Raw genomic sequence first — 23,603 nt, forward strand, 5'->3', positions numbered from 1 at the left:
AACTCAAGTAATGACTGAGTCAAAAAGAACATTTTTCTCTCTAAGGAGCATGTTGTTTCAACATATTTTAGCATCTTCTGATTTCTTTTTTCCAACAAGAGTTATTTATTCAGTGAAGCTGTTCTTCAAAAGCAGAGGCAAAGTAAAAACCATCTTTAGATAAACAAAAATTCAGATAATTTATCTGCAGATCAGCTCTACAAGAAAGGCTAAAATGAAATTCTTTTAGTTTAAAGTGAGATCATTCTAGCTGCCAACTTGGATCTATGGAAAGAATGAAGAGTAGATTTCCTGGCTATCCAATTGAATCCAAATCTCTTTTTTTCTTTTTAAAAATGTGTTCTAATTGGTTATACATGACCGTAGAATGCATTTTGACACATTGTACACAAATGGAGCACAACCTCTCATTCCACTGGCTGTACATAGTGCTGAGTCACACCAGTAGTACAATCATACATATATATAGGGTAATAATGTCTGTCTCATTCTACTGTCCTTCCCGTCCCCACCACCCGACCCCTCCCCTCACTCCCCTCACTCCCCTGCGTCTTCTGCTTTTTACAGATCCTTTGAGTCCACTTGTGACCAAGAAGAAAAGTTCTTAACAGGGACAGAACTTTGCATTCCTTTGTAACAGGACACAGTAAGCTGGGATCAGCAAAACAGAGTAGATAGAAATGTCAGAAACCAGAAGTTAGGTTGTGGGGGTCCCTGTTCCTGAGTTGTTGGCTTCCTTGATATCCTGGGAGAATTCCCCACTGCATCTAGAATTTTGAAAGTGTTTGAAGATGCATTGTTAGAACACTTCACACTGATGGAACAGTTGGGGAGTGGCATTAATTCTGTGAGATTTGTAATGCCTAGTTTATTCCTGAGCCTTTTTTTTTTGGATATTTTTTCCCTGCTAGTCATTTTTGTTATTTGCTTTTCCAGGACAAGCCCAACAAAACCCAGATAAGGTCGCTGAAGGCATAATGGATGCCATTGAAGACTCCATCCACAAAGGATCAGTCCAGTCTGTGAAAAAGATCAAAGTTGTTATCCTTCTGCCCCACATACTGGATGTGTTTTATACGAACATGAAGAAAAGAGAAGGATCTCAGGCTCCCCGCAAGCCATCCATGATGTCTAAATTTGCCTGTGAGTTTTTCATTTCTACTTCATGCATATTCCTAATATTGCCATCACACGAGAAATAGCTAATCTTCCCTTTCTCTTTAGCTATGTTTGGCATTTCAAAGCAATCTCCCCCAAAACGGAATCCCTTGGTTTTGGAAAAGAAAACAGAATGGGTAGTTTTCCAGGTGTGTGGTGAAGATATAAACAGTGTGGACAAAACTATCTCCTGGCTACAAGAGCTGATTAAAAAGGAGCAGTGTCTTTATGCCACTGATGATGAGTGTATCAAAGACTTTGATGAAAAGGAGTATCAGAAACTGAATAAACTACACAAGACCTCAAATATCACCATTTCCCTGAACCAGAAGAAACCTTTAATTGAGGTTCGGGGAATTAGCAGAGATGTGATGCAGGCTCGAAATGAAATTGAGGAAATGATCAAGAGTGTTCAACTGGCCAAAGAAAAGGAAAACCGGGCAGACTGCATCAGTGAATTTATAGAATGGCAATATAATGACAATAACACTTTTCAGCCTTTTGACAAAATGACCAATTTGCAATTGGAGGATGCAAGGAGAGCAAAGAACAGTGACGTCGTTGTCAAAATTAATAATCAGAATTACACAGTGAACCTGAAAAACTGCACTGCCACAGGTCCAAATGGACGAAGTTTAACTGTTCAGCGCCTCACAAAATCTGAAGGTGAGTTATATTTTCATGCTTGTCATCTGTCATTTTAAAACTACTTTGGGCTTAACACTATTTGGATATATATAAAATTTTCAAGTAGATAAAACTCAAGGAACCCTAACAGAATAAACTAGAAAACTTGGTCTCTGAACTTAAAGAGTTTGCTATTCGGCCAGGAACACAGAGCATAGACATACCCCACAGTCTGGGAATGCTCATCTTTATGATACCAATTGCCAAACCTTGCATTCTTCTATGAGCTTCCCCAGAGCCAGTTCTGCTGGGGATGTAATGGCTGTGTCAGCCAGAGAAGGAAAGACAATAGGCTCAAAGGGAAAGTGGCCCAATATTTTCTAGTGAGGAGGAAACAGGACAGACTGGTCAGAGGGGCCTCTCTGTGTCCATGACTGGTGACGCTGGGAGCATCCTAACTCTTATTTCTAGAATTCACCTCTGTCCTGAGCAGCAGTTTCCTTGACACACGTCAGGAGGCAGCCCGTGGATCCTGAGACTGGATTTGCTCCCCAAGAAGGGAATGCCTGTCCCATATAAACCCCATTCCTGCCCTCAACACATAAGTCACCCAGTGGAAAGCAGTAACTTGGCTTCTCATACACTATATCCATCTCTTGTGAGATGAATATGAATAATTCCGAAGATTCTGAGCAACCCTGGGGAAACAACATGACAAATCATGTATAATATTGTTTAACAGACTAGGAGAGAGATCTGCCACATGATGAATTGTGTCCCCCACTCACCTCTTAAGGACATTGTGAAGAAGAATGAGAAAATAGATATGGAGTACACTGTGGTGGTGATGGGGAGGGTTTCTGGCAATTTCTATGCATAAGCAAAAGAGTAGCAACTATTTAAAACAGGTAGGAAAATAACGTATTGTTAAATTATGATAGAGGTGAGGCTGAATAGAAAATATAAATGAGTTACAGTACACCAGTGGTTCTTGCATCTTAGCCTGATCAGAACTTAAGATGAAGAGACACGGGTTCCACTCCTGGAGACCTGATTCGATACATCTGAGTTTTTTTTGTTTTGTTTTGTTTGGCACTGAGGATCAAACCCATTATGCAGGCTAGGCAATGTTCTATCACTGAGTTGAATCCTAGCCCCTTTGGTTTGTTTGTTTTTTGTTTTCTTTATATTTATTTATTTAGGTACTAACGTTTGAACCAAGGGATGCTGTACCACTGAGCTAGATCCCCAGACCTTTTAAATTTTTTTCTTTTGAAACAGGTTCTCTCTAATCGCCTGGGCTGGCCTGGAACCTGGAATCCTCTTGTCTCAGCCTCCTGAGTTGCTGGGATTACAGGTGTGTGCCACCACACCTGGCCCCTTTTCTTTTCTTTTTTTTAACCTTTATTTTATTTATTTATTTTTATGTGGTTCTGAGGATTGAACCCAGTGCCTCACACATGCTAGGCAAGCTGAGCCACAACCTTAGCCCTTATTTTCTTTTTAATAACAAGAATTCAGTTGGTTCTGATGTTGGTTGTCTATGATCCACTTTTTTGAAAAAAAAAAAAAAAAAATCTCCTAGGAAGATAAGGAACTTGAATACACAGAATTAGGTGATTGTAACACAAAAGCACAGATGATGATACTCAGTTATTCAAAGCATACAGGTATGTGCATCAGGGGTCCCCAATGTCTTTTTTGCAGTTGAAATCCCTGAGCACTGGAGTGACATGAAGCAGCAGAATTGGTGTGTGGTGGAGCTGCAGCCGAAGGATCCAGAATACATCACTGTGGCAAACAAGTTTAACCAGACCTGCTCACACTTCACCATAGAGAAGGTAAGTCAGCAGCTGACATGGTGTCTCTTGATGACCGAGAAAACTGATATCATGGCCCTGTCTAAATACATTTTCATTCATTTCCTATCACATTTTTTAACCCAGAATTAGAACTTTAATGGTAATTAGATTCTAGATTCTATTCTAGAATTTTACCACAATTACTGAGACATTAAATTTGAAGTCTTATGTTAGTTTTTACAACACAATCTCAGATGGCAATCCGATGTTAGAATATTAAAGATACACCATATTTATCTTGCGAAGCAAGCTAATGAATTCAAAGATATGGCTTCCAAGTTGGATTTGATAACTAGCAAATGTGAGAAAGGAACATGCAGAGGGTCCTCATTCAGGATTCAGTTCTTTTGCTCCCTGTTCACAGGTCAAAGGTGCTTACTACCTTGATCAACTCTGTAGCTTCTCCCTGTTCATCTCAATTATTTTGGCATTGCCTATGTTTAAACATTATTAATATTGTCCTTTGAAATTTCGTCCTCCCTGACTCCTGTGAAGATGTGTTTGATATTTCTCCTCCCTCTTTAACTAACTCCCCTCTTATTTTTACCATCATCAGTTTCTCCTCCAAAGGACTCACACTTTGGTCTTCTGTCTCTCTACCTCGCCGAGGAATCTTTTTACCCCTCTTGGTTTTGGCTGTTCTTTCAATCTTGATACTTCCTAAGGAAAGTCTGAGATCTTTGATTACCTTCCATCCATCTGTAATAAGGAGTCTCCCAATAAGGCTTTCATTGTCTTTCTTTTCAAATTTTCTTTTTTTTTAAAAAAATATTTTTAGTTGTAGATGCACACAGTGCCTTTATTTTGTTTATTTATTTATATGTGGTTCTGAGGATGAAACCCAGGCTCTCGCACATGCTAGGCAAGTGCTCTACACTGAGCCACAACCCCAGCCCTGCAAATTTTCTTTTACTCCTGATTTGTGCCGTCACCACCTTGTTTGTTCACGTAGTTAAGCACTGAATAATTCAAAAAGATCTCACATGTTCTACAAAGATATATCCTATACCTTTAGATAAAATAAACAGATGAAGAAAAAATGGATAGAAAGAAAAGGAAGACAGGGAAAATAAGATAATACCTAAGTATTGCCAGGTCACAATATAACCCAAGGTCCTAGAAAGAGCTTCTTAGTGAACAAAGCAAAGAACTAAATTCCTAGTTACAATACTCATAACATCCACAATAAAAAACAAATCATCTGATGATGAGACTCATGGCGCTTCACAATACTGAGACTGACTCCTGAGAAATTTCTCCTGTGGATCAAGTACTAGAGAATATCCTTAACGTCAACTTCATGATAAGTTCAACGTCAAATTCATATCACCTTTTCTTTCTTTTTTTTTAATATATTTTTAGTGGTCAATGGACCTTTATTTTTTATTTATTTATATGTGGTGCTTAGAATCAAACCCAGTGCCTCACACATACTAGGCAAGCACTCTACCACTGAGCCACAACCCCAGCCCTCACCTTTTCTTAAACATCCCTTACTGTAAACAGGTTGAACAAAACTGATGCCTCATTGAATGAAAACAATTCTATGAGGAACCTAGGCAATGGGATTCATGCATGTAGTTATCTGAAGGTCTAGTTCTGAGATAACAAAGAAGTGTCCTTCCAAATACCAATTACAGAAAACTGGTAGTGACTGACTGGCCCATTGTAGAAGAGATGCCAAGTTCAGATGAACAGAAAGGAAGGTACTAATTGATTGGCAAGTACTAATTGATTGATCTGCAGTGGGCTGCCATGTGTGGACAGACCCTGTCAAAGAGATGATTCCAACAACCTTTAAATAAAATCTTATGTGAAATCCCATCATAAGAACCAGGAAATCCCAGTGTATGAACTTGATAAAAGCTGAAGTAGGTAGCACTTACAACACCTCTGTGTTTTTCGTGGTAGCATGAAAACACCAACATGAAAAATTGCCCACATTTGCATTTGAAAGGTAAGTTATGGTCATCATGACACTCTAAATAATTTTCTAGTACATATTTCCTAAGAACAAAGGCATTCTCCTAAATTACAAAATATCATTATAGCATGTAAGAAAATGCACTAATATCCAGTATAGACTAATTAATGCACTAATTATAGGCCATTAATGCACTAATATCTAGTATAGACTCCATATTCAAAATTCTGCAATTGCTTAACAAGTCTTTTTTATTCCTCTGTTTTCCTGCTACCCCAGTCTTGGTTATGCACTGTTTTTGGTCATTATGTCTTCTCATATTTTCTAATATACAATCATACTCCTGCATTTTTTAAAATAATTTCTTCAAGATGTTGAATTTTTGAAGATTTTAAGCCAATTGTGTTGTAGAATGTCTCACATTCTGGACTAACTATCTTGTTATTTTTGGAAAATTCAAACCAATTTTCTTAAAGAGTCTACGTTTATCTGATTCATCATAGAGTCATTTATTTCTGTATACTCTTTATTTCTGGTAAACTAAGAATTAGGTTTAAAGACTTGGGTAAATTCAGATAAACATATTTTTACAATAGTTCATAGGTATTATATCACATCAGGAGTTTCATATGGTAAGTTTGTCCCACTGTTAATGATGCTAATGTTAATGGTGATGTTGTCCCCAACAATCTCTCACCCATTGATGTCAACACCCACTGATGATTCTTGCCTGAATCCATCGTGACACAGGAGGGCAAGATGACTTTCTAATGCTGGCATTCCTTCTGTACTTCTTATCTGGCATTTTTTAAAAGAATACATTTTCTTCCCTCATACTTTTTAAAAGGTTTATTATGTTGTACTTAACTGGAATGATTATTGCTATAGATGTAAAAATCATCCTGTTTGTGGCTGGTAGGAAATTGGCTCCCGTGTCTTTTGCTGACCCCCTTAAACTTGGAGCATTTCTTGCCTTCTGGCATGAGGTCACTCATGCTCACCTTGTACTTTCTGCCTTAGGCTTGGAATCAGTCGTTTCCCTAAAAGTCCTGATTCCTTATAGTGGGGAACAGCAGTAAGAAAGCAGAGTTGTGTGCTGAGTGAGCTTACTGCTACTGAGGTGTTGTGCTTCTAGGCCCTTCATGGATAAAGCTAAGAAAATCATGTGCTCATATTTATGTTTTCTATTAAAATTTAACATTATAGACCTTTTCTTAATTTTTTATATTTTACAGTTATGTCTCTTTCCCTAGACAATAGAAATTTTGATTGCTCTTACGTCAATATAATAAAGACTATATATGACAAACCCATAGCCGAGATCATACTGAATGGGGGAAAAAAGCTGAAAGTATTTCTTCTTAAACAGAAGAGATGGGAAAAGATCAAGAAATCAGGATATCTACTCTTACCACTCCTATTCAACATACTACTTGAAATTTTAGCGGCAGCAATTAGGCAAAAGAAAGAAATAAAAGGGATACTAATAGGTAAGGAAGAAGTCAGATCATCTCTATTTAAAGATGATTTGATCCTATGTTTAGAAGTTCCTAAAGGCTCCACTGGAAGACTTCCAGATCTGATAAACAAATTCAGTGAAGTAGTTGGATATAAAATCCACCACCAAAAACCAATAGCTTTTCTCTACACAATGAACCCACTGCGAAAGAAATCAGGAAAACAATTCCATTCACAATAGCCACCCCCCCCCCAAAAGTTAAAAAGTTAAAATACCTTGGAATAAATCTAACCAAAGAGATGAAAGGCCTTTACAAGGGAAATTACAGAATACTTAGAGAAAGAAGCCATTCGAAATGGAAAGACCTCTCCTGTTCATGGATAGGCAGAATCAATAATGTTGAAATGCTCATATTACCAAAAATGATCTACAGATTCAATGTAATCCCCATCAAAATATCAATGACACTCTTCATAGAACTAGAAAAAAACAATCCTAAAAATAATATGGAAGAACAAAAGACTGAAAATAGCCAAAGCCATCCTGAGCAACGAGCAATGCTGGAGACATCACAGTTACTACAGAGCGATAGTGATAAAACAAAACAAGACAAAAACAAGAAAAAGCAGCCTGGTACCGGCATAAAAACAGACATATATACCAGTGGAATAGAAGACACAGAGACAAACCCACAGAGGTACAGTCATCTCATCTTTGATAATGCAACCAAAAACATACATTGGATAAACATCCCCTGTCCCCGCAACAAATCGTGCTGGGGAAATTTGAATATCCATATGCAGAAGAATGAAACTAGATCCCTGTCTCTCACCCTGTAAAAATGTCAACTCAGAATGGATTGAAGGTCTAGGAATAAGACTAGAAAATCTGCAACTGCTAAAAGAAAACATGGGGTCAAGAGTCCAACGTAAAGGTGTAGGCAATAACTTCTTCAATCAGATCCTTTAGATCAGGCAATAATACCAAGACTTAATAAATGCTGTGGTACCAAATAAAAACACTTCTGCACTTCAAAGGAAATAATCGTGTAAAGAGAGTGCCCACAGAATGGGAGAAAATCTTTGCTAGCTGTCCTTCTGAAAGAGAATTCATATACAGAATATATAAAGGATTCCAGTAACTTACCACAAAATAAATAAATAAGTCAGTCAATAAATGGGCAAATGAACTAAATAGACACTTCTTAAAATAAAAATACAGATGACCAACAAATATGTGAAAAAATGTTGAACAACTATAGCCATCAGAGAAATGCAAATCAAAATTACAGTTATGTCTGATTCATTCTACTGTCTTTCCTATTCTTATCCCCTTCCCTTTGCTTCATTCCCCTTTATCTAATCTGATGAGCTTCAGTACTTCCTGTCCCTACCCTCCCTTGTTATGGGTTAGCATTCACACATCAGAGAGAACATTCTGCCTTTGGTTTTTTGGAACTGGCTTACTTCACTTAGCTTGATAATCTTCAGTTCCACCCATTTACTGGCAAATACCATAATTTCATTCTTCTTTATAACTGGGTAATATTCCATTGTGTATATATAACACATTTTCTTTATCCATTCATCCATTGAAGGGCGCTGTTCCATAGGTTAGCTGTTTGGACTCGAGATGCTATAAACATTGATGTGGCTGTGTCACTGTAGTATGTTGATTTTAAGTCCTTTGTGTATAAGTTGAAGTATGGGATAACTGGGTCAAATGGTGATTCCATTCCATGTTTTCTATGTAATCTCCATACTGTTTTCCAGAGTGGTTGCACCAATTTGTAGTCCCACCAGCAATGTATGAGTGTACCTTTCCCCCTCACATTCTCACCAACATTTCCTATTACTTGTATTCTTGATAATTGCCATTCTGACTGGAGTGAGATGGAATCTCAGGGTAGTTTTGATTTGCATTTCTCTAATTGCTAGAGATGTTGGACATTTTTTCATGTATTTGTTGACCATTCATATTTCTTCTTCTATGAAGTGCCTGTTCAGTTTCTTGCCCATTTACTGATTGGGTTATATGTTCATGAATACACAACCTGTGTAACTCCACATCATATTCAACCACAAGAATGGGATCAAAATTGTAATGGGTTGCACCCTATGTATGTCAAAATGCACCCTACCATCATGTATATCAAAAAACAACAAATAAAAAAAGCTACTATGCTGAGGTAGCTTTAATATAAGAAAAGTAATAGATGAAGTGTTGCTAGATTCAAAATGCATATTCTTCTAGAAAGAAGGCAATTACCGTTGTAAAGATATAGTATTAGAAAAATTATTACAGCTGTAAAGTATGTGATATGCCAGTCTGTGGCAGTTAAAATTATTACCAAGCATACAAATCATGAGAATAAAATGCTGAATCATAGAAAAAAAAAAAAACTACCCCCAGATTCCATGTTACTTTGGTTAGATTGTTTATCATCAAGAGTAAAAGTAACAATGAGCTGGGCACAGTGGCACACACCTGTAATCCCAGTGGCTTGGGAGGCTGAGACAGGAAGATCTTGAGTTCAAAGCCAGCCTCAGCAACTTGGCGAAGCCTTAAGTAACTCAGTGAGATCCTGTCTCTAAATAAACTACAAAAAAGGGCTGGACATGTGGTTCAGTGGTTAAGTACCTCTGGATACACTCCCCAGTACCAAAAAAAAAAAAAAAAAAAAAAGTAAAAGTAACAATAAATACAATAAATACCAGTGAGGATGCAGGGGAAAAGGAACTCTTGTACACTACTGGTGGGAATATAACAGTTTGGCCACTATGGAAATCACTGTGGATGGTCCTTAACAGAACCACCATATAATCCAGTTATACCACTCCTTGATATTTATCAAAAAGGATTAAAGTCAGTATACTATAGAGATACATTCATAACCATTTTATAGCAGCACAACTCACAACAGCCAAGTTATAGAACCAGGCTAGGTGTTTTTCAACAAGTGAATGGGTAAAGAAAATGTGATTTATATACCTGATTAAGTTTTATTCAACCATAAAGAATGGAATTAATTGTGGAATGAGACAGATGTCATTACCCTATGTACGTGTATGATTACACAAATGGTATGAATGTACATCATGTACAACCATAGAAACGAAATGATGTACCCCACTTGTGTACAATGAATCAAAATGCAGTCTGTAAAAAATTTAAAAATTTTAAAAAGAATGAAATTATATCCTTTACAAGAAAATGGAACAGGAGAGCATCAAGTTTACCAAAATATGCCAGACTCAGAAAGTCAAGCCTTGTGTTTCCTTTCACATGTAGAAGCTAGAGAAAAAAAAAGAAAAAAGAAAAAAGAAAAAAGGGGATCTCATAAAAATAGAAGGAAGACCAGTAGGGCAGAGAAGGGGATTAGGGAGAGGGAGGAAGCACAAGGGGAGGTACTGGGGAATGAAATTGATCAAATTATGTTATGTGCATGCACTAATATGCCACTTATATGCCACTAACATGCATATTAGTGCACACACTAATATGTGTGTGTGGTGCTGGGGATTGAACCCAGGGCCTTGTGCTTGACAGGTAAGCACTCTATGAACTGAGCTATATCCCCAGCCCTCTGTATAATTTTTATGCATGAACAAAATATTTAACAATAAAATTGTTTACTAAAAAATAAAAAATTTGATTCATAATAACATTAATTTACTTGTTTTGTATTATAAAAATATGATACCAGAATTATTATTAGGTCTGGGGTTGTGGCTCAGTGGTGGAGCATGCACCTAGCATGCGTGGGGCCCTGGGTTCGAGCCTTAGCACCACATAAAAATAAAATAAAGGTATTGTGTTCGCCTACAACTAAAAAAATATTAAAAACAATTATTATTAGCAAAATTAAAATAGCAAGCCCAACTTTCTTTGGTTATTTTATCTTTTTCCAGTCTCTTAACCATTTTATAGATTATATATTTAATGTGTTTCTTAGTAGCAGCATATGAGTTTTGTTTTCATCTTTTAATTAGAGTACTTAATCTGTTTACTGCATTTAATGTGTTTGCTGATGTGTTTGGGTTCAAATATTTCATTTTAATATTTTTTTCACATATATTTTTTGCTCTTTTTGTCCTTTTCTGCCTTCTTTTGGGTTAATCATTGCTCTTATTCTATTTTCTCCTCCTAGTAGATTGTTGGTTATGTGTCCTATTATAATTCTTTTCTTAATTACTCTGGAAATTACACTGTTTATCCTTGGTTTATTAAACTTTAATGTGCATTAATATATTTATCATTTTTTTAGACAATGCAACCACTTTTTAAACCCCACTTGCCCTCGCCTGACTTTTTTGCTACTCTTAACATTTACCAACGTATTTACCCTTTATTCCTAGTGCTTTTCAATATTTCCTGCATTTTTATGCTTCCAACTAAGATCATTTTCTGTTCTTTTTCTACTGTACATCTAGTAGTGGTGAATTATCTCCAGTTTTTGTCTGAAAATGTATTTATTTCACCTTCATTCTTTGAAGGATAATTTTTGCTGGGTGTAGAATACTGAATCATTTGTTTTAGGCACTTTGAAAAGGTTATTGCACCATGTTCTGACTTTATTGTTTGACTTTGTACTAGATACTCTACTATTCCTCCCACAGTTACAACATGTCTAGGTCAACCAGTATCCCAGGAGGGCTGGGGCACCAAAAGGCAAAGGGACAGAACAAGGTTATTGGACAGAGCAATAAGGGCATTTATTGGAGTGCATGGAATCACAGCTGGAATCACGTCAGGATGCCACGTGCATGGATGTTCCTGGAGAGGCTGGGTCATCAGATTTCTATCATGAGTACTTAAGATCCTAAATATTGTTTGCTTTCATGTGTACATAACAGATGTTAAAAAGTAAACCAACATTCAACCCAACTCTTGTTTTTATGAAATATCGGATCTAAAAAGATTTCTAGGCAGAAAGTTGTCATTTGGCCTTAAATTATCTGTTGAGTGTAATTTTTATTTATGAAAAACAGTGATCATGTTTGATCGGCTGTATCTTGGCAAGTGCCCTTGGCACTGGCAGAATACTTTTCTTCTTTAATTTGTAGATTGAAAGGATCCAGAATCCAGATCTCTGGAATAGCTACCAGGCAAAGAAAAAAACCATGGATGCCAAGAATGGCCAGTGGCAAAATGAGAGACAACTCTTCCATGGAACAGATGCTGCCTCTGTGCTGCATGTCAATGGGAATGGCTTTAACCGCAGTTATGCTGGAAAGAACGGTAAGGAAGTGAGGAATCTGCCTGCTCCAAAGGAGGTGTCAGCCATGAGAACCCACGCTGGCTAGAGACAAGGTGGATTCACTTATTTTCCCCATAGTTGGTGACCAGGTTGCAGACCAACTTTCAGGGTCAGACTCACTGAATTTCGTACTAAAGGGGATTGACTGGCCCTGTGAGGTGGAAAATTTGATTTTTAAAAATGAAACATACACAAACAAAATATTTAAACTCAACATTCCTTTTTTATATTGTTTGACATATTGAGCCAACTTGTCAAATTCTACACTAAATTGAAATTCTTAAAAGTGTTTTGTTTTTCTCTTCACAGCTGTGGCTTTTGGAAAGGGAACGTATTTTGCTGTTAACGCCATTTATTCTGCCAATAACACATACTCCAGACCCGATGCAAATGGGAGAAAGCATATGTATTATGTGCGAGTACTTACTGGAATGTATACACGTGGACACAGTTCATTAATTGTGCCTCCTTCAAAGAATAATCAAAATCCAACGGACCTGTATGACACTGTCACAGATAATGAAAAAAATCCAAGTATTTTTGTAGTATTTTATGACTATCAAGCATACCCAGAGTACCTCATTACTTTTAGATAACATTTTGGGTTCTTTCTCAAAAGACATTATTCATTTGTACATACCTAGTTGTAAAAGTAAATTTTTGATTTTAAAAAACCTCCTAAGAACTTTTTCCAAGATCAAAATATCCTCCTGTGGCACTGAAATCAAACTTGTCTCAGCTACTTTTTCATAATGGAAATGAACTATCTTGAGAGCAAATAAATTTGAGAATTTGGTTAACAGATTACAACTGTGTGTCCATAGGTGTGGACATCAAACCCGTGGGAAAGGAACAGGTTTTATATTTTCAGGAAGGAGAGAACTATAGTCTCATAGACAGAAGACACAACCAGGCAATTCCAGCTGCCACTAGGGGGAGGACACAGCTGGAATCACGTCAGGATGCCACAGTGCTGTGGGGAAGATGGTGTCACTAAGTGCCAGGGTGGCTGTCTTCCCTGGGGGCCAGCATGATGTCTTGTTCACGTTTTTGTCCTTGGATTGAGGTCTATATCTGAGGTAAAATGGATGTTCCATAAGTGTTTGATACATCATTTTAGAATTAAAAAGCCTACCTAGACAGATTCCTACCCAGAGTAGGAGCTGTCTCATTAATATCCTTCACCTATTTTGCCTTTTCGTCAGATTGAACAGATTCCACCACAGGGAACTTCTTCCTTCACAAACCAGCCCAGGCCATGTGGGACGGCCTGAGCTAGGGCTCTGGCTGCAGCGTGCTTGCACCTTGCACAAGTGGGCACTTGTGGTTTAGCTGTGGTCTAGGTTAATTGCATCTCATGGTGTTGTGCAGCCCAGAAGCCACTCTACCTGCCAAACATGGAACCCAAATTTGCCTTTTTGCAATGTCTACTCACTGGTATTGACGCTGCCCAGTGAAAACAACAGGATGATCTTCAGTGGATACCTTCCTACGCAGCTGAGATGATGGACTGTAATTTACACAGCAAATTTCTGTTAGCAACCTAGCTTTTGACAGTTTTAAAGCTGTGTGTATATTTATATAAGCCAGGGGAATTAAGCAGTCATATTGCTAATTTGATAACTCATTATGTATTGGATGGTAAAGTTGGTTTTTATTTAACTTCCTCAGGTAAATTTCAGATTCAAACACCATTTGTTGAGCACATAGGTCATACCAGAGTCTAACAGGTGCTCTCACATACATTATTTTATTCATAAATAATCATGTGAGTTAAGAATTATATTTTAAGGCTGAGGAAACATGTTCAGAGTGCAAGAAGCTTCCTTGCCTGAGGTCACCTAGGCAGGAATCTCTGGAGCCAGCCACTAAGTCTTGGTGCCTTGGTGCCTTTCACTCTTCTTTCCGCCTCAGATCATGGTCTCTAAATTAATGCCATTTATTCAGGAGTATCCCAGACAATCTTTGAAATATTCCCATATTTCCTTCACTTTTTTCCTTCTGGCTGTGGTTTCCATTACATCTCCTCATTTGAAGTTCTATAGGCCCAGAAGCCAGAGCTGATGCTGATGTGAAGCCAATGCAGATGGCACACCTGGACGCTGGGATGGGTGGGAGGATATAGTGTGCTTCCCTGGCCACTGGGAGCAATACCAGACCTTCCAATGGAGGAGGGTGAGGAGGCCACAGGTGCTGCTCCATTGACACAGAGGTCTTGCAACTTCTGCTCTTTATTTATATTTGATTGGCAAAGACTCTGTATGGCTTAGAAGTGGCTTCCTGGCCAATGGCATCTGAACTCAGCACTAACAACATGGAATAAAAAAGAGAGACCTGCTTTCATTTGCTTTTGTTCTCCAGTGGTTTGGTTGACTCAGGGCAAGGCTGAAAGCAGGGTGTGTTGCACTTATGAGTAATAATCTACTCAGTAAATGTTATGGTTATCATCAATCTAAATAATGACATCAACGATGTTGCTTTCCTTTTTGGGTAAAATTACTTGAAAAATTGTCACTTGGTAGAAGACACTTTTCTCCCAAAGGACAAATACAGGGGAGCTTAATGCTAAACAGTGGCCGCTGCTGATAAAAAGCCACAACTAAACATGACAGCATCGAGGAATGCTCGGAGTACTAATATCCAGCTGGAAAGTACAGGAAGGGAGGGGCACAATACAGGAATAGTTCAGTAAATTTGGAGGGAAACTTGACCCCCAGCAAGTAGCTCCTGCTCAAACAGGCCTGTGTTGAGCCTGTGATAGGTCCTGGTGGCTCTCTATAAGGCAGAGGTTCTGAAACTTTTTTGGTATTTAAATCACCTGAGGTGTTTGCTGAAACCACAAGTTTGGGCCCCATTCCAAAGGAGTCAATATCTGTAGTTGTAGCATGCCTAGGAGTCTGCATTTTCAGCAAGCACGAATGATTCTGATAGCCCAGAGACCCAGGGTCATCAGGACTTTCATGGGCCCCAGAAACTTTTGCCTTTGTAGGCCCCTTAGTACCTAAAAAGTTTTAAAGTTCTCCTTTGCAACTGCATTGATATAAAATATGAATGTAATTGAGACTGGTCTATATTTTTTCTGATATTAAAAGAAATTAAAACATTTTTGTGGACTCCTGAAAGCATCATGGACCCTTTCATTGTGCCTGCTGGACCAAATGGATGTCAACTCTGCTGACTTACACCTTGGTGTTGTGACATTAGGCATAAGTCTGAGCTTGTATTCATTAGCTCCTTTGGCCCATGGTGGGTCAAAGCATTCCTTACTGACTGCACTCTCTCAGTATGCTTATCCATGAGACGCAGAGTGAAGTGGGCACCTGCTCCACTGGTGGCCGATAGCCTCCCCTTTCTGCTATCTGTTCTCTTACAATGTCCTTTTACAGATGGACCAGGATCTCTTACCTCATAATCTCTGTCTCTACAAAACCAGGAAATTAACTCCCATTTATACTTAGAAGTCCATTTATACCAACCCTTCATTTAACTCTTCTTCCCAGGCCTCTGCCTGTCAAGGACTAATACTTCTAACTGAATGAAAGACTCTCAGGAGACCTTGCAAACCCTTCTGACCCCAACCTAAGTACAATACATGTGCAGAATAACTAAAAAGTTTTATGATAAATATACTTAACCCTGAAATAAGATTTTCCTGAAAAGTTGCACACAATAAGGCTTACACTTACTATTGCAATTCACTGAAATTATCTATAAATAATTTTGAATATTTGAATAATTTTCAGTTGTATTGCAATCCATTCCATTCTATTCATATTGATCTCACTCCTTAAATCAATTTTATGACTCACAAATGGGTCACAACATAGTAAACATAAAAATTACCTGAAGAAAAAGATAAATCTTACCTTTGGCCACAATGTATGGAGTATTGCATACAAGTTTTCTCTTTAATCTGCTTAGTCAAATATTTAATGAGCATCTATTATGTGCTGGGGACTGATCAAAGTTCTTAGGAATAACTGTAGAATGTGCAGGGAATGCAAAGTCCCGAGACAGGGAGAGTTCCAATTCTCCATACAAACAGCACATCCTTCAGTGCTTTAGCCCAGCAAACCATGTGGCTCCTGAGTCACATAACTCAGGGCAGGCTGCTTTCCAGGGTCTCTTAGCAAGTGGGGTAAAGGCCAAATGAGACTACATTTGTCCAGGATAGCTTTCTTGGTCTTGAGACTTAGGCTTCTATTGTCCCTTGCTGCATATCAGTAAGTAATAACTCTACTCTATGTACTCATTGTGTATGTGGGTGTTCTTGAGACAAGGTGGTAACCAGGACACGGTGAACTTGCTTCACAGATGGTGATAAGTGTCACAGAAAGGCTCTTTTCAGATCCTCTTTCCTTGGGTGTGCTCACATAACAATGGCCTCCCTTCCTATCTCCCAGAAGCACCTACTTTCTTTGATTTTATTGATACTCTCAGTGTGAGGACAGATAGATGGGGCCAGTCAGTTCATTCCAATAGGTGACTTCCTGTATCTTTCCTAGTGAGCATTTGTTTCATGCATGGTTACTCAGAGATCAATATGCTTTCTAATTTATTTTTTTATATTAAATATATATATTTATTTGTCGATGGACCTTTATTTATTTATTTATTTATATGTGGTGCTGAGAATCTAACCCAGTGCCTCACACATGCGAGGTAAGTGCTCTACTACTGAGCCACAACCCCAGCCCCAATTTCTAAGTTAATACAGTATTGGCATTAATTATCCCCAGGTCTTGTAAATATGAGGATTGGGTTCATCTCACTGAACTAAGCTTTCAGTCACTACTTTAGCAGTTGGTAGCAGTCAGTCCTATTTCCACTGGTATCCCTGCATGTTCTAGTCTCTTCCACAAGGACACCCCACCTCCTTTCCTCTTAAGGCTTATATTTATTTTTCCTCCTTGGGGCTTATATTTAAAATAGGCTGAAAGGATGGGATAGAGGAGGAAAAGCAAAGTAACTGAGGAAAGAATTACAAATAAAAGGAGTCAGTTTGGCCGAAGAGCAATGTGTATCCTGTTCTCACTGACAAGGGTCACTAGTGAGATTCTGCAGGTGTCAGGAATGAGATCACCTCAGATCCAGGCTAGAATCCATTCAATGGATTCATCAGACTAGGAGTTGGCAAACCCTTTCTGTAAAGGGACATATAGACAATGTTTATGGCTTTCTGGGTCATACAGTCTCTGTACTCAACTCTGCCACTGTAATGCTAGCACTGCCATAAATAACATGAAATGAATGGCATAGGGGTGTTCCCATAAAACCTTATTTGCAAAAAGCAGAAGCATGTTGATCCCTGCTTGAAGCTGATGGAGAGACTGCTTACTGCTAGAAACACTTGAGGCTTACATTTGAAATAGACCGAAAGGAGGAGGAAAGGCAAAGGAACTAAGGAAAGGCTTACAAATAAAAGGAGCCAGTTTGGCCAAAGAGCAATATGCATGAAAGAAAGAACTGAATTTAATTGGTAAGAATAAGTACATTTACAAATGTGCAATTTACATTTACAAATGTTACAATTTTGCTGTTACATTTTTAAAATTTTAAAATCATAGTATTTAAAAATATCTTTAAAATATCATTTTAAAAAATCATCTATTAGATCACAAGCTTTTCCCTTGTAACAAAAGTTGTGCCACCATTCTGGTCACTTGTGGATTCACCAGGCAGTCCAGCAAGTCATCTGTAGAAATACATGTTTGAGAAGGGGCTGGGGCACTTCTTGAAGCAATTTGTTCCACCGCTGCACTTTTACTGTTACTCATCATCCGCTGCCTGTCTGCACAATACGGTCTTGCAAAGTGTTGTCTACCTTTGTCAACAAAGTCTTTGCTATCGCTTTCAAATATGCCTCCTCCTTCTGAAGGTGTTTCTCTGGGACTCAGCGTTACAGGGACCAGATCAGGGCCAAAGAGACTTGTTGCCTGCTGCTTTCTGGCTGCAGTGGTTATGCTCTGGCCACAAGCTCCTTCCACCTCCAGGTGGTTGCACATGTTTAAATCTTCCTTTTTCATTTTCTCCTTATTTGTTCTCAGTTCTTGAATTTCTTCTACCTTTGATGTTTTGTAATGATCAAAATAGGCAGCTACAGCTCCATTTAAGTAGTGACAATTGACTTCGTGGGATGTTTCCTCAACCTAAGGAAAAAAAATAGCCTTTAGAGTGGATACAGACATTTAGATAAGTGGAAAGCAAATGCCCAAGTCATGGGTGATTTACCACAGAAACCAACAACCCGAAGAGAACGAGAAGTAGCCTACCTCGGTGGGGTTTAACCAAGCTCTGATATCGTGCGGGTCCTCTAGAGTTTTCAGTGCGCACACAAGCGTGCGGGTGATGGCCTCTTCCACCCGGGCTAGATGGTCCTCTTCCTAAATTAAGAAAAACAACTGCAATTTTAGCATGTGTCTCTGTGTCTTGTGGCTTAAAAGAGAGAACAGGGTCCCTTTTAACTTTGTGTTCCACTCTCTCATTAATGTGTTATTACAGAAGGAACGAATGTATTATTAACAGAAGTGTAATTTTTATGTATTCACTATTACTGCCATCCAGAAGAGGTACAGAGCATTTCGCCAAATTTAAGTGTGTATGTTGTGTATAAGACAAGACCTTAAATATGAAGGCTACCTTAAATATGAAGGCTTTTCCATATTTTGACATGTTTAAAATCTTAAGAAAAGTACTACATACAAAGGAATGGCCCCTAGAGTTTGAAAAGCAACTTATTTCAGAGATGGGAGAATGATGATAGTAATGCTTGGCTATAAGAATGCGATAACCAACTGTTTAAACAGCTTTCTTAAGATACGACAAATATAAACTGTAGCATTAATGATAAATGACACCAAATCGGCAACTTCTACTCATTAAAAACACCATAAGGGGACTGGGGAGATAGCTCAGCTGGTAAAGTGCTTGCCTCACAAGCACAAGGCCCTGAGTTTGAAACCCAGTACCACAAAAAACAAACAAACAAACAAAAAACCATAAGGAGAAAACCACTAGATGTCTGTAATATACATAATTAATGAAAAATTAATATCCAGACTATATAAAGATCTTGAACATATAAGGCAAATGACCTAATTTTTTCAAACGGGCAAAAGATAAAAAAGACACATGAAAATATGCTTAATCTCCAGAGAAATGCAAATTGAGAAACCCATGAAACTGACAAAAGAGGGTCAATTCCAAGTGTGGGGAAATATGGGTTCCTAAACAGAAGCTTACTCATGGTGGGAGCTCTAAAGATAGAGACAGAAAATCTTGCACATGTGTTTCAGGAGACATGTACAAGAACATTCTGTTCATAAAAATGAAAAATTGGAAATAATTTAATTATCCATCAACAGAACAACGAATCCATGGTAGTACCTTAACATAAGAGAAAATTGTAGGGAATGAGTGAAAAGCTACAACACAAATGAATCTTAAAAACAGTATTGAATTTCAAAAAGTGAGCCCCATGATAAGACAGCACTTCATACTAGGATGGCTATGATAAAAAGAGAGATTAACAAGTGTTGGTAAAGATGTGGAAAATCAGAATCTTTATAAATTACTGGAAGAAATATATAATGGAGCTGGGGATATAGCTCAGTTGGTGGAGTGCTTGCCTCGAATGCACAAGGTCTTCAGTTCAATCCCCAGCACCACAAAAAAAAAAAAAAAAAAAAAAAAAGCATAATGGTGCAGCTACTTTGGAAATTCAGTAGGCTAAACACAAACTAACATGTGATAATTAACCTTGACTCAAGTTGGCTAGACTGTAATACCCAGTTGTTTGGCCAAAGGCTAGTCTACATGTTGTTGTGAAGATATTTTGAAAATGCAATTAGCATTTACCATCAGTCAACTTTAAGTAAAAAAGATCACCCTCAATAATGTGAATGAACCTTGTCCAATCAGCTGAAGGAATCCCAGAGAAGGAATCCTGCCTCAAGACTGGAACAGAATCCTGTGTGATTCTCCAGCCCATCAGTTAGCCCTATAGATTTCAGACTCTCAACTGCAGCTCCAACTCTTGTCTGAGTTCCCTGCCTGCTCTGCAATTACAGACTTGCCAGCCCCTATAATCAAATAAGCCAGTTCCCTAAAGGAAATCTCCATCTTTCTCTTTCTCCACTCTATAGACAGATAACAATATATATCTATGTGTAGAGAGAAACCATATAGATATATACCTACATGTGGATACCATAAGGATATCTATATATACTTAGGAATGTAACTGCTGGGTCAAATGGTTGTCAGTCAGGGTTCCCCAAAGAAACAGAACCGATAGAATAGTATATAGAGAAATATAGATACAGATAGTCAACAGATTAACACCATCTACCACTAGATTCACCATATGCCATGAGATCCATGTTATACCAGTACTTTCTTCATTTCTTTTGAAGACTGAAAAATATTCCATTTTAGACATACAGTACACTTTATCAATTAATGGGTCCTGTTCACTTTTGGCTATGATGAATAATGCTTCTGGGAACATGTGTGTACAGATGTTTTGTGTGGATACATATTTCATTTCTCTGGGGTGTACACCTAGGAATGGCATTGCTGGGTCACACGGTCCCAGTCAGGGTTCTCCAGGGAAAGAGAAGCAATAGAATTCATGGATAGACACATAGGTGACAAAACTTTTTTTGAGAAAGAATGAAATTGGTTAAAATTATGCATATATGAATATGTCACATTAAAACCCATTGTTCTATATAATTATTTGCATCAATAAACGTATTTTTTAAAAGAAAGAGAATGAAAACAGTGAAGAAAATGGAGGGGCTAGGGAAGAGTATAACACAGAAACAAGTTTTTGGTAATATTCCTAGTTTGGGGGTTAGGTGATGGACTCACTGATATTCATTATATTAACCTTTATATATTACAAATGTGTTACACATATATTCTTTTACATGTAAAAATATTATAAGACATACTAAATAAAAATGATGAGAATAAGAGGAAAGCCTTTAAAATTAATGAAAATATTTTCTAACCAAGTTTGGAAAAAATACTGATAAATACATTTCAATATTCGAAAAAATAAGGAGATGAAAAGGCACCAATGAGAATATACTTTACTCTCAGACGGAAACTGCATTTCTTTAACAGAGAAACTCAGAGGGGATGAATACTGTATCACCTGCATGGAAATAGAATCTCTATTATTTTCTGAATCTGTGACTCAAAATAGGAACATCAGAACCTAGAGTTAACTTAAAGTTCTGTGAGTATGGAGCTTTTTGGAGCTAAACTTGGCAACAAGAAGAACAAATAATCCAATGATTGTCAATACAAAGGTTAATAGCAACAAAGAGGAAAATGTAATTATTCAATTCCTGTTCTGTATTCTAGTTTTTTAAGAAGGAATGAATGGTCTTTAAATTGTGAAAAGTACAGAAGGAAGCTGAAGAAGGAACTGGAGTCCTAGTTTGGTGAAGCACAAAAATCATCCACTTATACTCAGTATCAAGTCCTTAACTACCTAACTTGTAAGTACCATCTGGAGATCAGTTTATATCAACCCTCTGGAAAATTCTAGAAGAACTAGACAGACAGTGTATAACAAGTTTTTTTTTAAAGACTATAGTGAAGTCTTTCAGGCTATTAAGGCAATGCAAATTTGAATCTCAATAAAATATGAACAAACAATATCCTACAGTATATTAAAAAATAGTACATTAAGACCAATTTGGAAAAAAAAGACCAAATTGGATTTGTTCTAGAAATTAAGGGTGACTCAATATCAAAAAATTCAATGGTATAGTTTACTGCAATACCAGATTTTTACTGAAGAGGAATATTATATGACCATCTCCATTGATGCTTAAAAGGCATTCAACAAAATTCAACACTCTTTCCTGATTTTTTTTTTTTCCCTATGGTGCTGGAAATTGAACCCAGGTCCTTGCACATGCTAGGCAAGCATACTACTACTGAGCCACATCCCCAGTCCCCCTTTTCTGATTTTGATAAATAAAAAATATAATGAAATAGGACTTGATGGATACTCGATAAACTATATATACTCAACTCAGTCCCCAAGCTGGCATTTTACTTAAAGAGAAATCACTAGAATTCTCTCTAAAGTGAGGAACAACAACATCTCTAGCAATTAGAGAAATACAAATTAAAACTACCCTGAGATTTTATCTATTCTAGTTCAAATAGCAATTATTAAGACTATAAGTAACAATAAATGTTGGGGAGGATGTGGAAAAGGTTACCCTCATACATTGCTGGGGGACTGCAAATTGGTTTTCAGAAAACTAAGAACGGAACCACCATTTGACCCAGCTATCCCACTCCTTGCTATATATCCAGAAGAGTTAAAATCAGCATACTGCAGTGACACAGCCATATCAATGTTTCTAGCAGCTCAACTCAACAGCTAAGCTATGGAATCCTTCAACAGATGAATGGATAAATAAAATATGGTTTATATACATAATGGAATATTACTCAGCCATAATGAAGAATGAAATTATGGCATTTGCCAGTAAATGGATGGAACTGGAGACTATCATGCGAAGTGAAATATGCCAATCCCCAAACCAAAGGTTGAATGTTCTCTCTGATATGTGGATGTTAACACACAACAAAGGGGAGGGAGGGAAGAATAGAAGTTCAGTGGATTAGACAAGGGGAATAAAGGGAAAGGAGGGGGGATAGAAATAGGAAAGACAGTGGAATGAATCTGACATAACTTTCCTATGATATATGAATATACCACATTGAATCTCAACATCATGTACACCTATAAGACCGAGATCCTAATTAGGAATAAATTATACTCCATGTTTGCATTAATATGTCAAAATAGACTCTACTGTCATGTATAACTAAAAAGAACAAATAAAAATTTTAAAAATAAAGTGAGGAACAAAACAAGGATACCTGCTATTTTCATTATTTATTATTGAATTGGATGAACTAGCCAATGTCATCAGACAAAGGAAAATAACTATAAGCAAACAAACTGAAATGGAAGAAGTAAACTATCTTAATTTTCAGGTAACCTGAGACACCTGAAAATCCAAAAAAGTTAATAACAAATTACAACAAAATAAAATAATTCAAATTAACACCAAAATGAATAACCACCACATATACTAACAATACCCAGTAATAAGATATAAGGGAAAAGCAGATCCTACTGTAACAATCATCAAAAAAGACAAAATACTCAGGAATGAACTTTAAAAAGACATGTACAAAGCTTAAGTGAGGAAAAGTTTAAAATATTTCTTTAATAAAGAAAACTGGACTTGGATAAGGGGAAAGGCATCTTAT

At 37.4% G+C, this 23,603-nt stretch overlaps 2 protein-coding genes across 4 annotated transcripts in view; one reads left to right on the plus strand and one right to left on the minus strand.

Moving 5' to 3' along the window:
- PARP14 (poly(ADP-ribose) polymerase family member 14) overlaps positions 1-15,403 on the plus strand; it is a 52,288-nt gene extending 36,885 nt beyond the window's left edge. For both annotated transcript variants that reach the window (XM_079155260.1, XM_079155259.1), the window contains exons 13-17: positions 937-1,143; positions 1,225-1,824; positions 3,493-3,626; positions 12,097-12,271; positions 12,600-15,403. In XM_079155260.1, the coding sequence (XP_079011386.1) occupies positions 937-1,143; positions 1,225-1,824; positions 3,493-3,626; positions 12,097-12,271; positions 12,600-12,886 (1,403 nt within the window). In that variant the 3' untranslated portion in view covers positions 12,887-15,403. The remainder of the gene's footprint in view (positions 1-936; positions 1,144-1,224; positions 1,825-3,492; positions 3,627-12,096; positions 12,272-12,599) is intronic.
- A 2,337-nt stretch (positions 15,404-17,740) lies between these two features.
- HSPBAP1 (HSPB1 associated protein 1) overlaps positions 17,741-23,603 on the minus strand; it is a 63,821-nt gene continuing 57,958 nt past the window's right edge. For both annotated transcript variants that reach the window (XM_079155313.1, XM_079155312.1), the window contains 2 exons: positions 18,563-18,673; positions 17,741-18,439 (listed from right to left, as the gene is read on the minus strand). In XM_079155313.1, coding sequence (XP_079011439.1) covers positions 17,906-18,439; positions 18,563-18,673 — 645 coding nt within the window. In that variant the 3' untranslated portion in view covers positions 17,741-17,905. The remainder of the gene's footprint in view (positions 18,440-18,562; positions 18,674-23,603) is intronic.

The sequence above is a fragment of the Sciurus vulgaris genome, assembly GCF_902686455.1.
Source record: "Sciurus vulgaris genome assembly, chromosome: 10".
Taxonomy (NCBI): domain Eukaryota; kingdom Metazoa; phylum Chordata; class Mammalia; order Rodentia; family Sciuridae; genus Sciurus; species Sciurus vulgaris.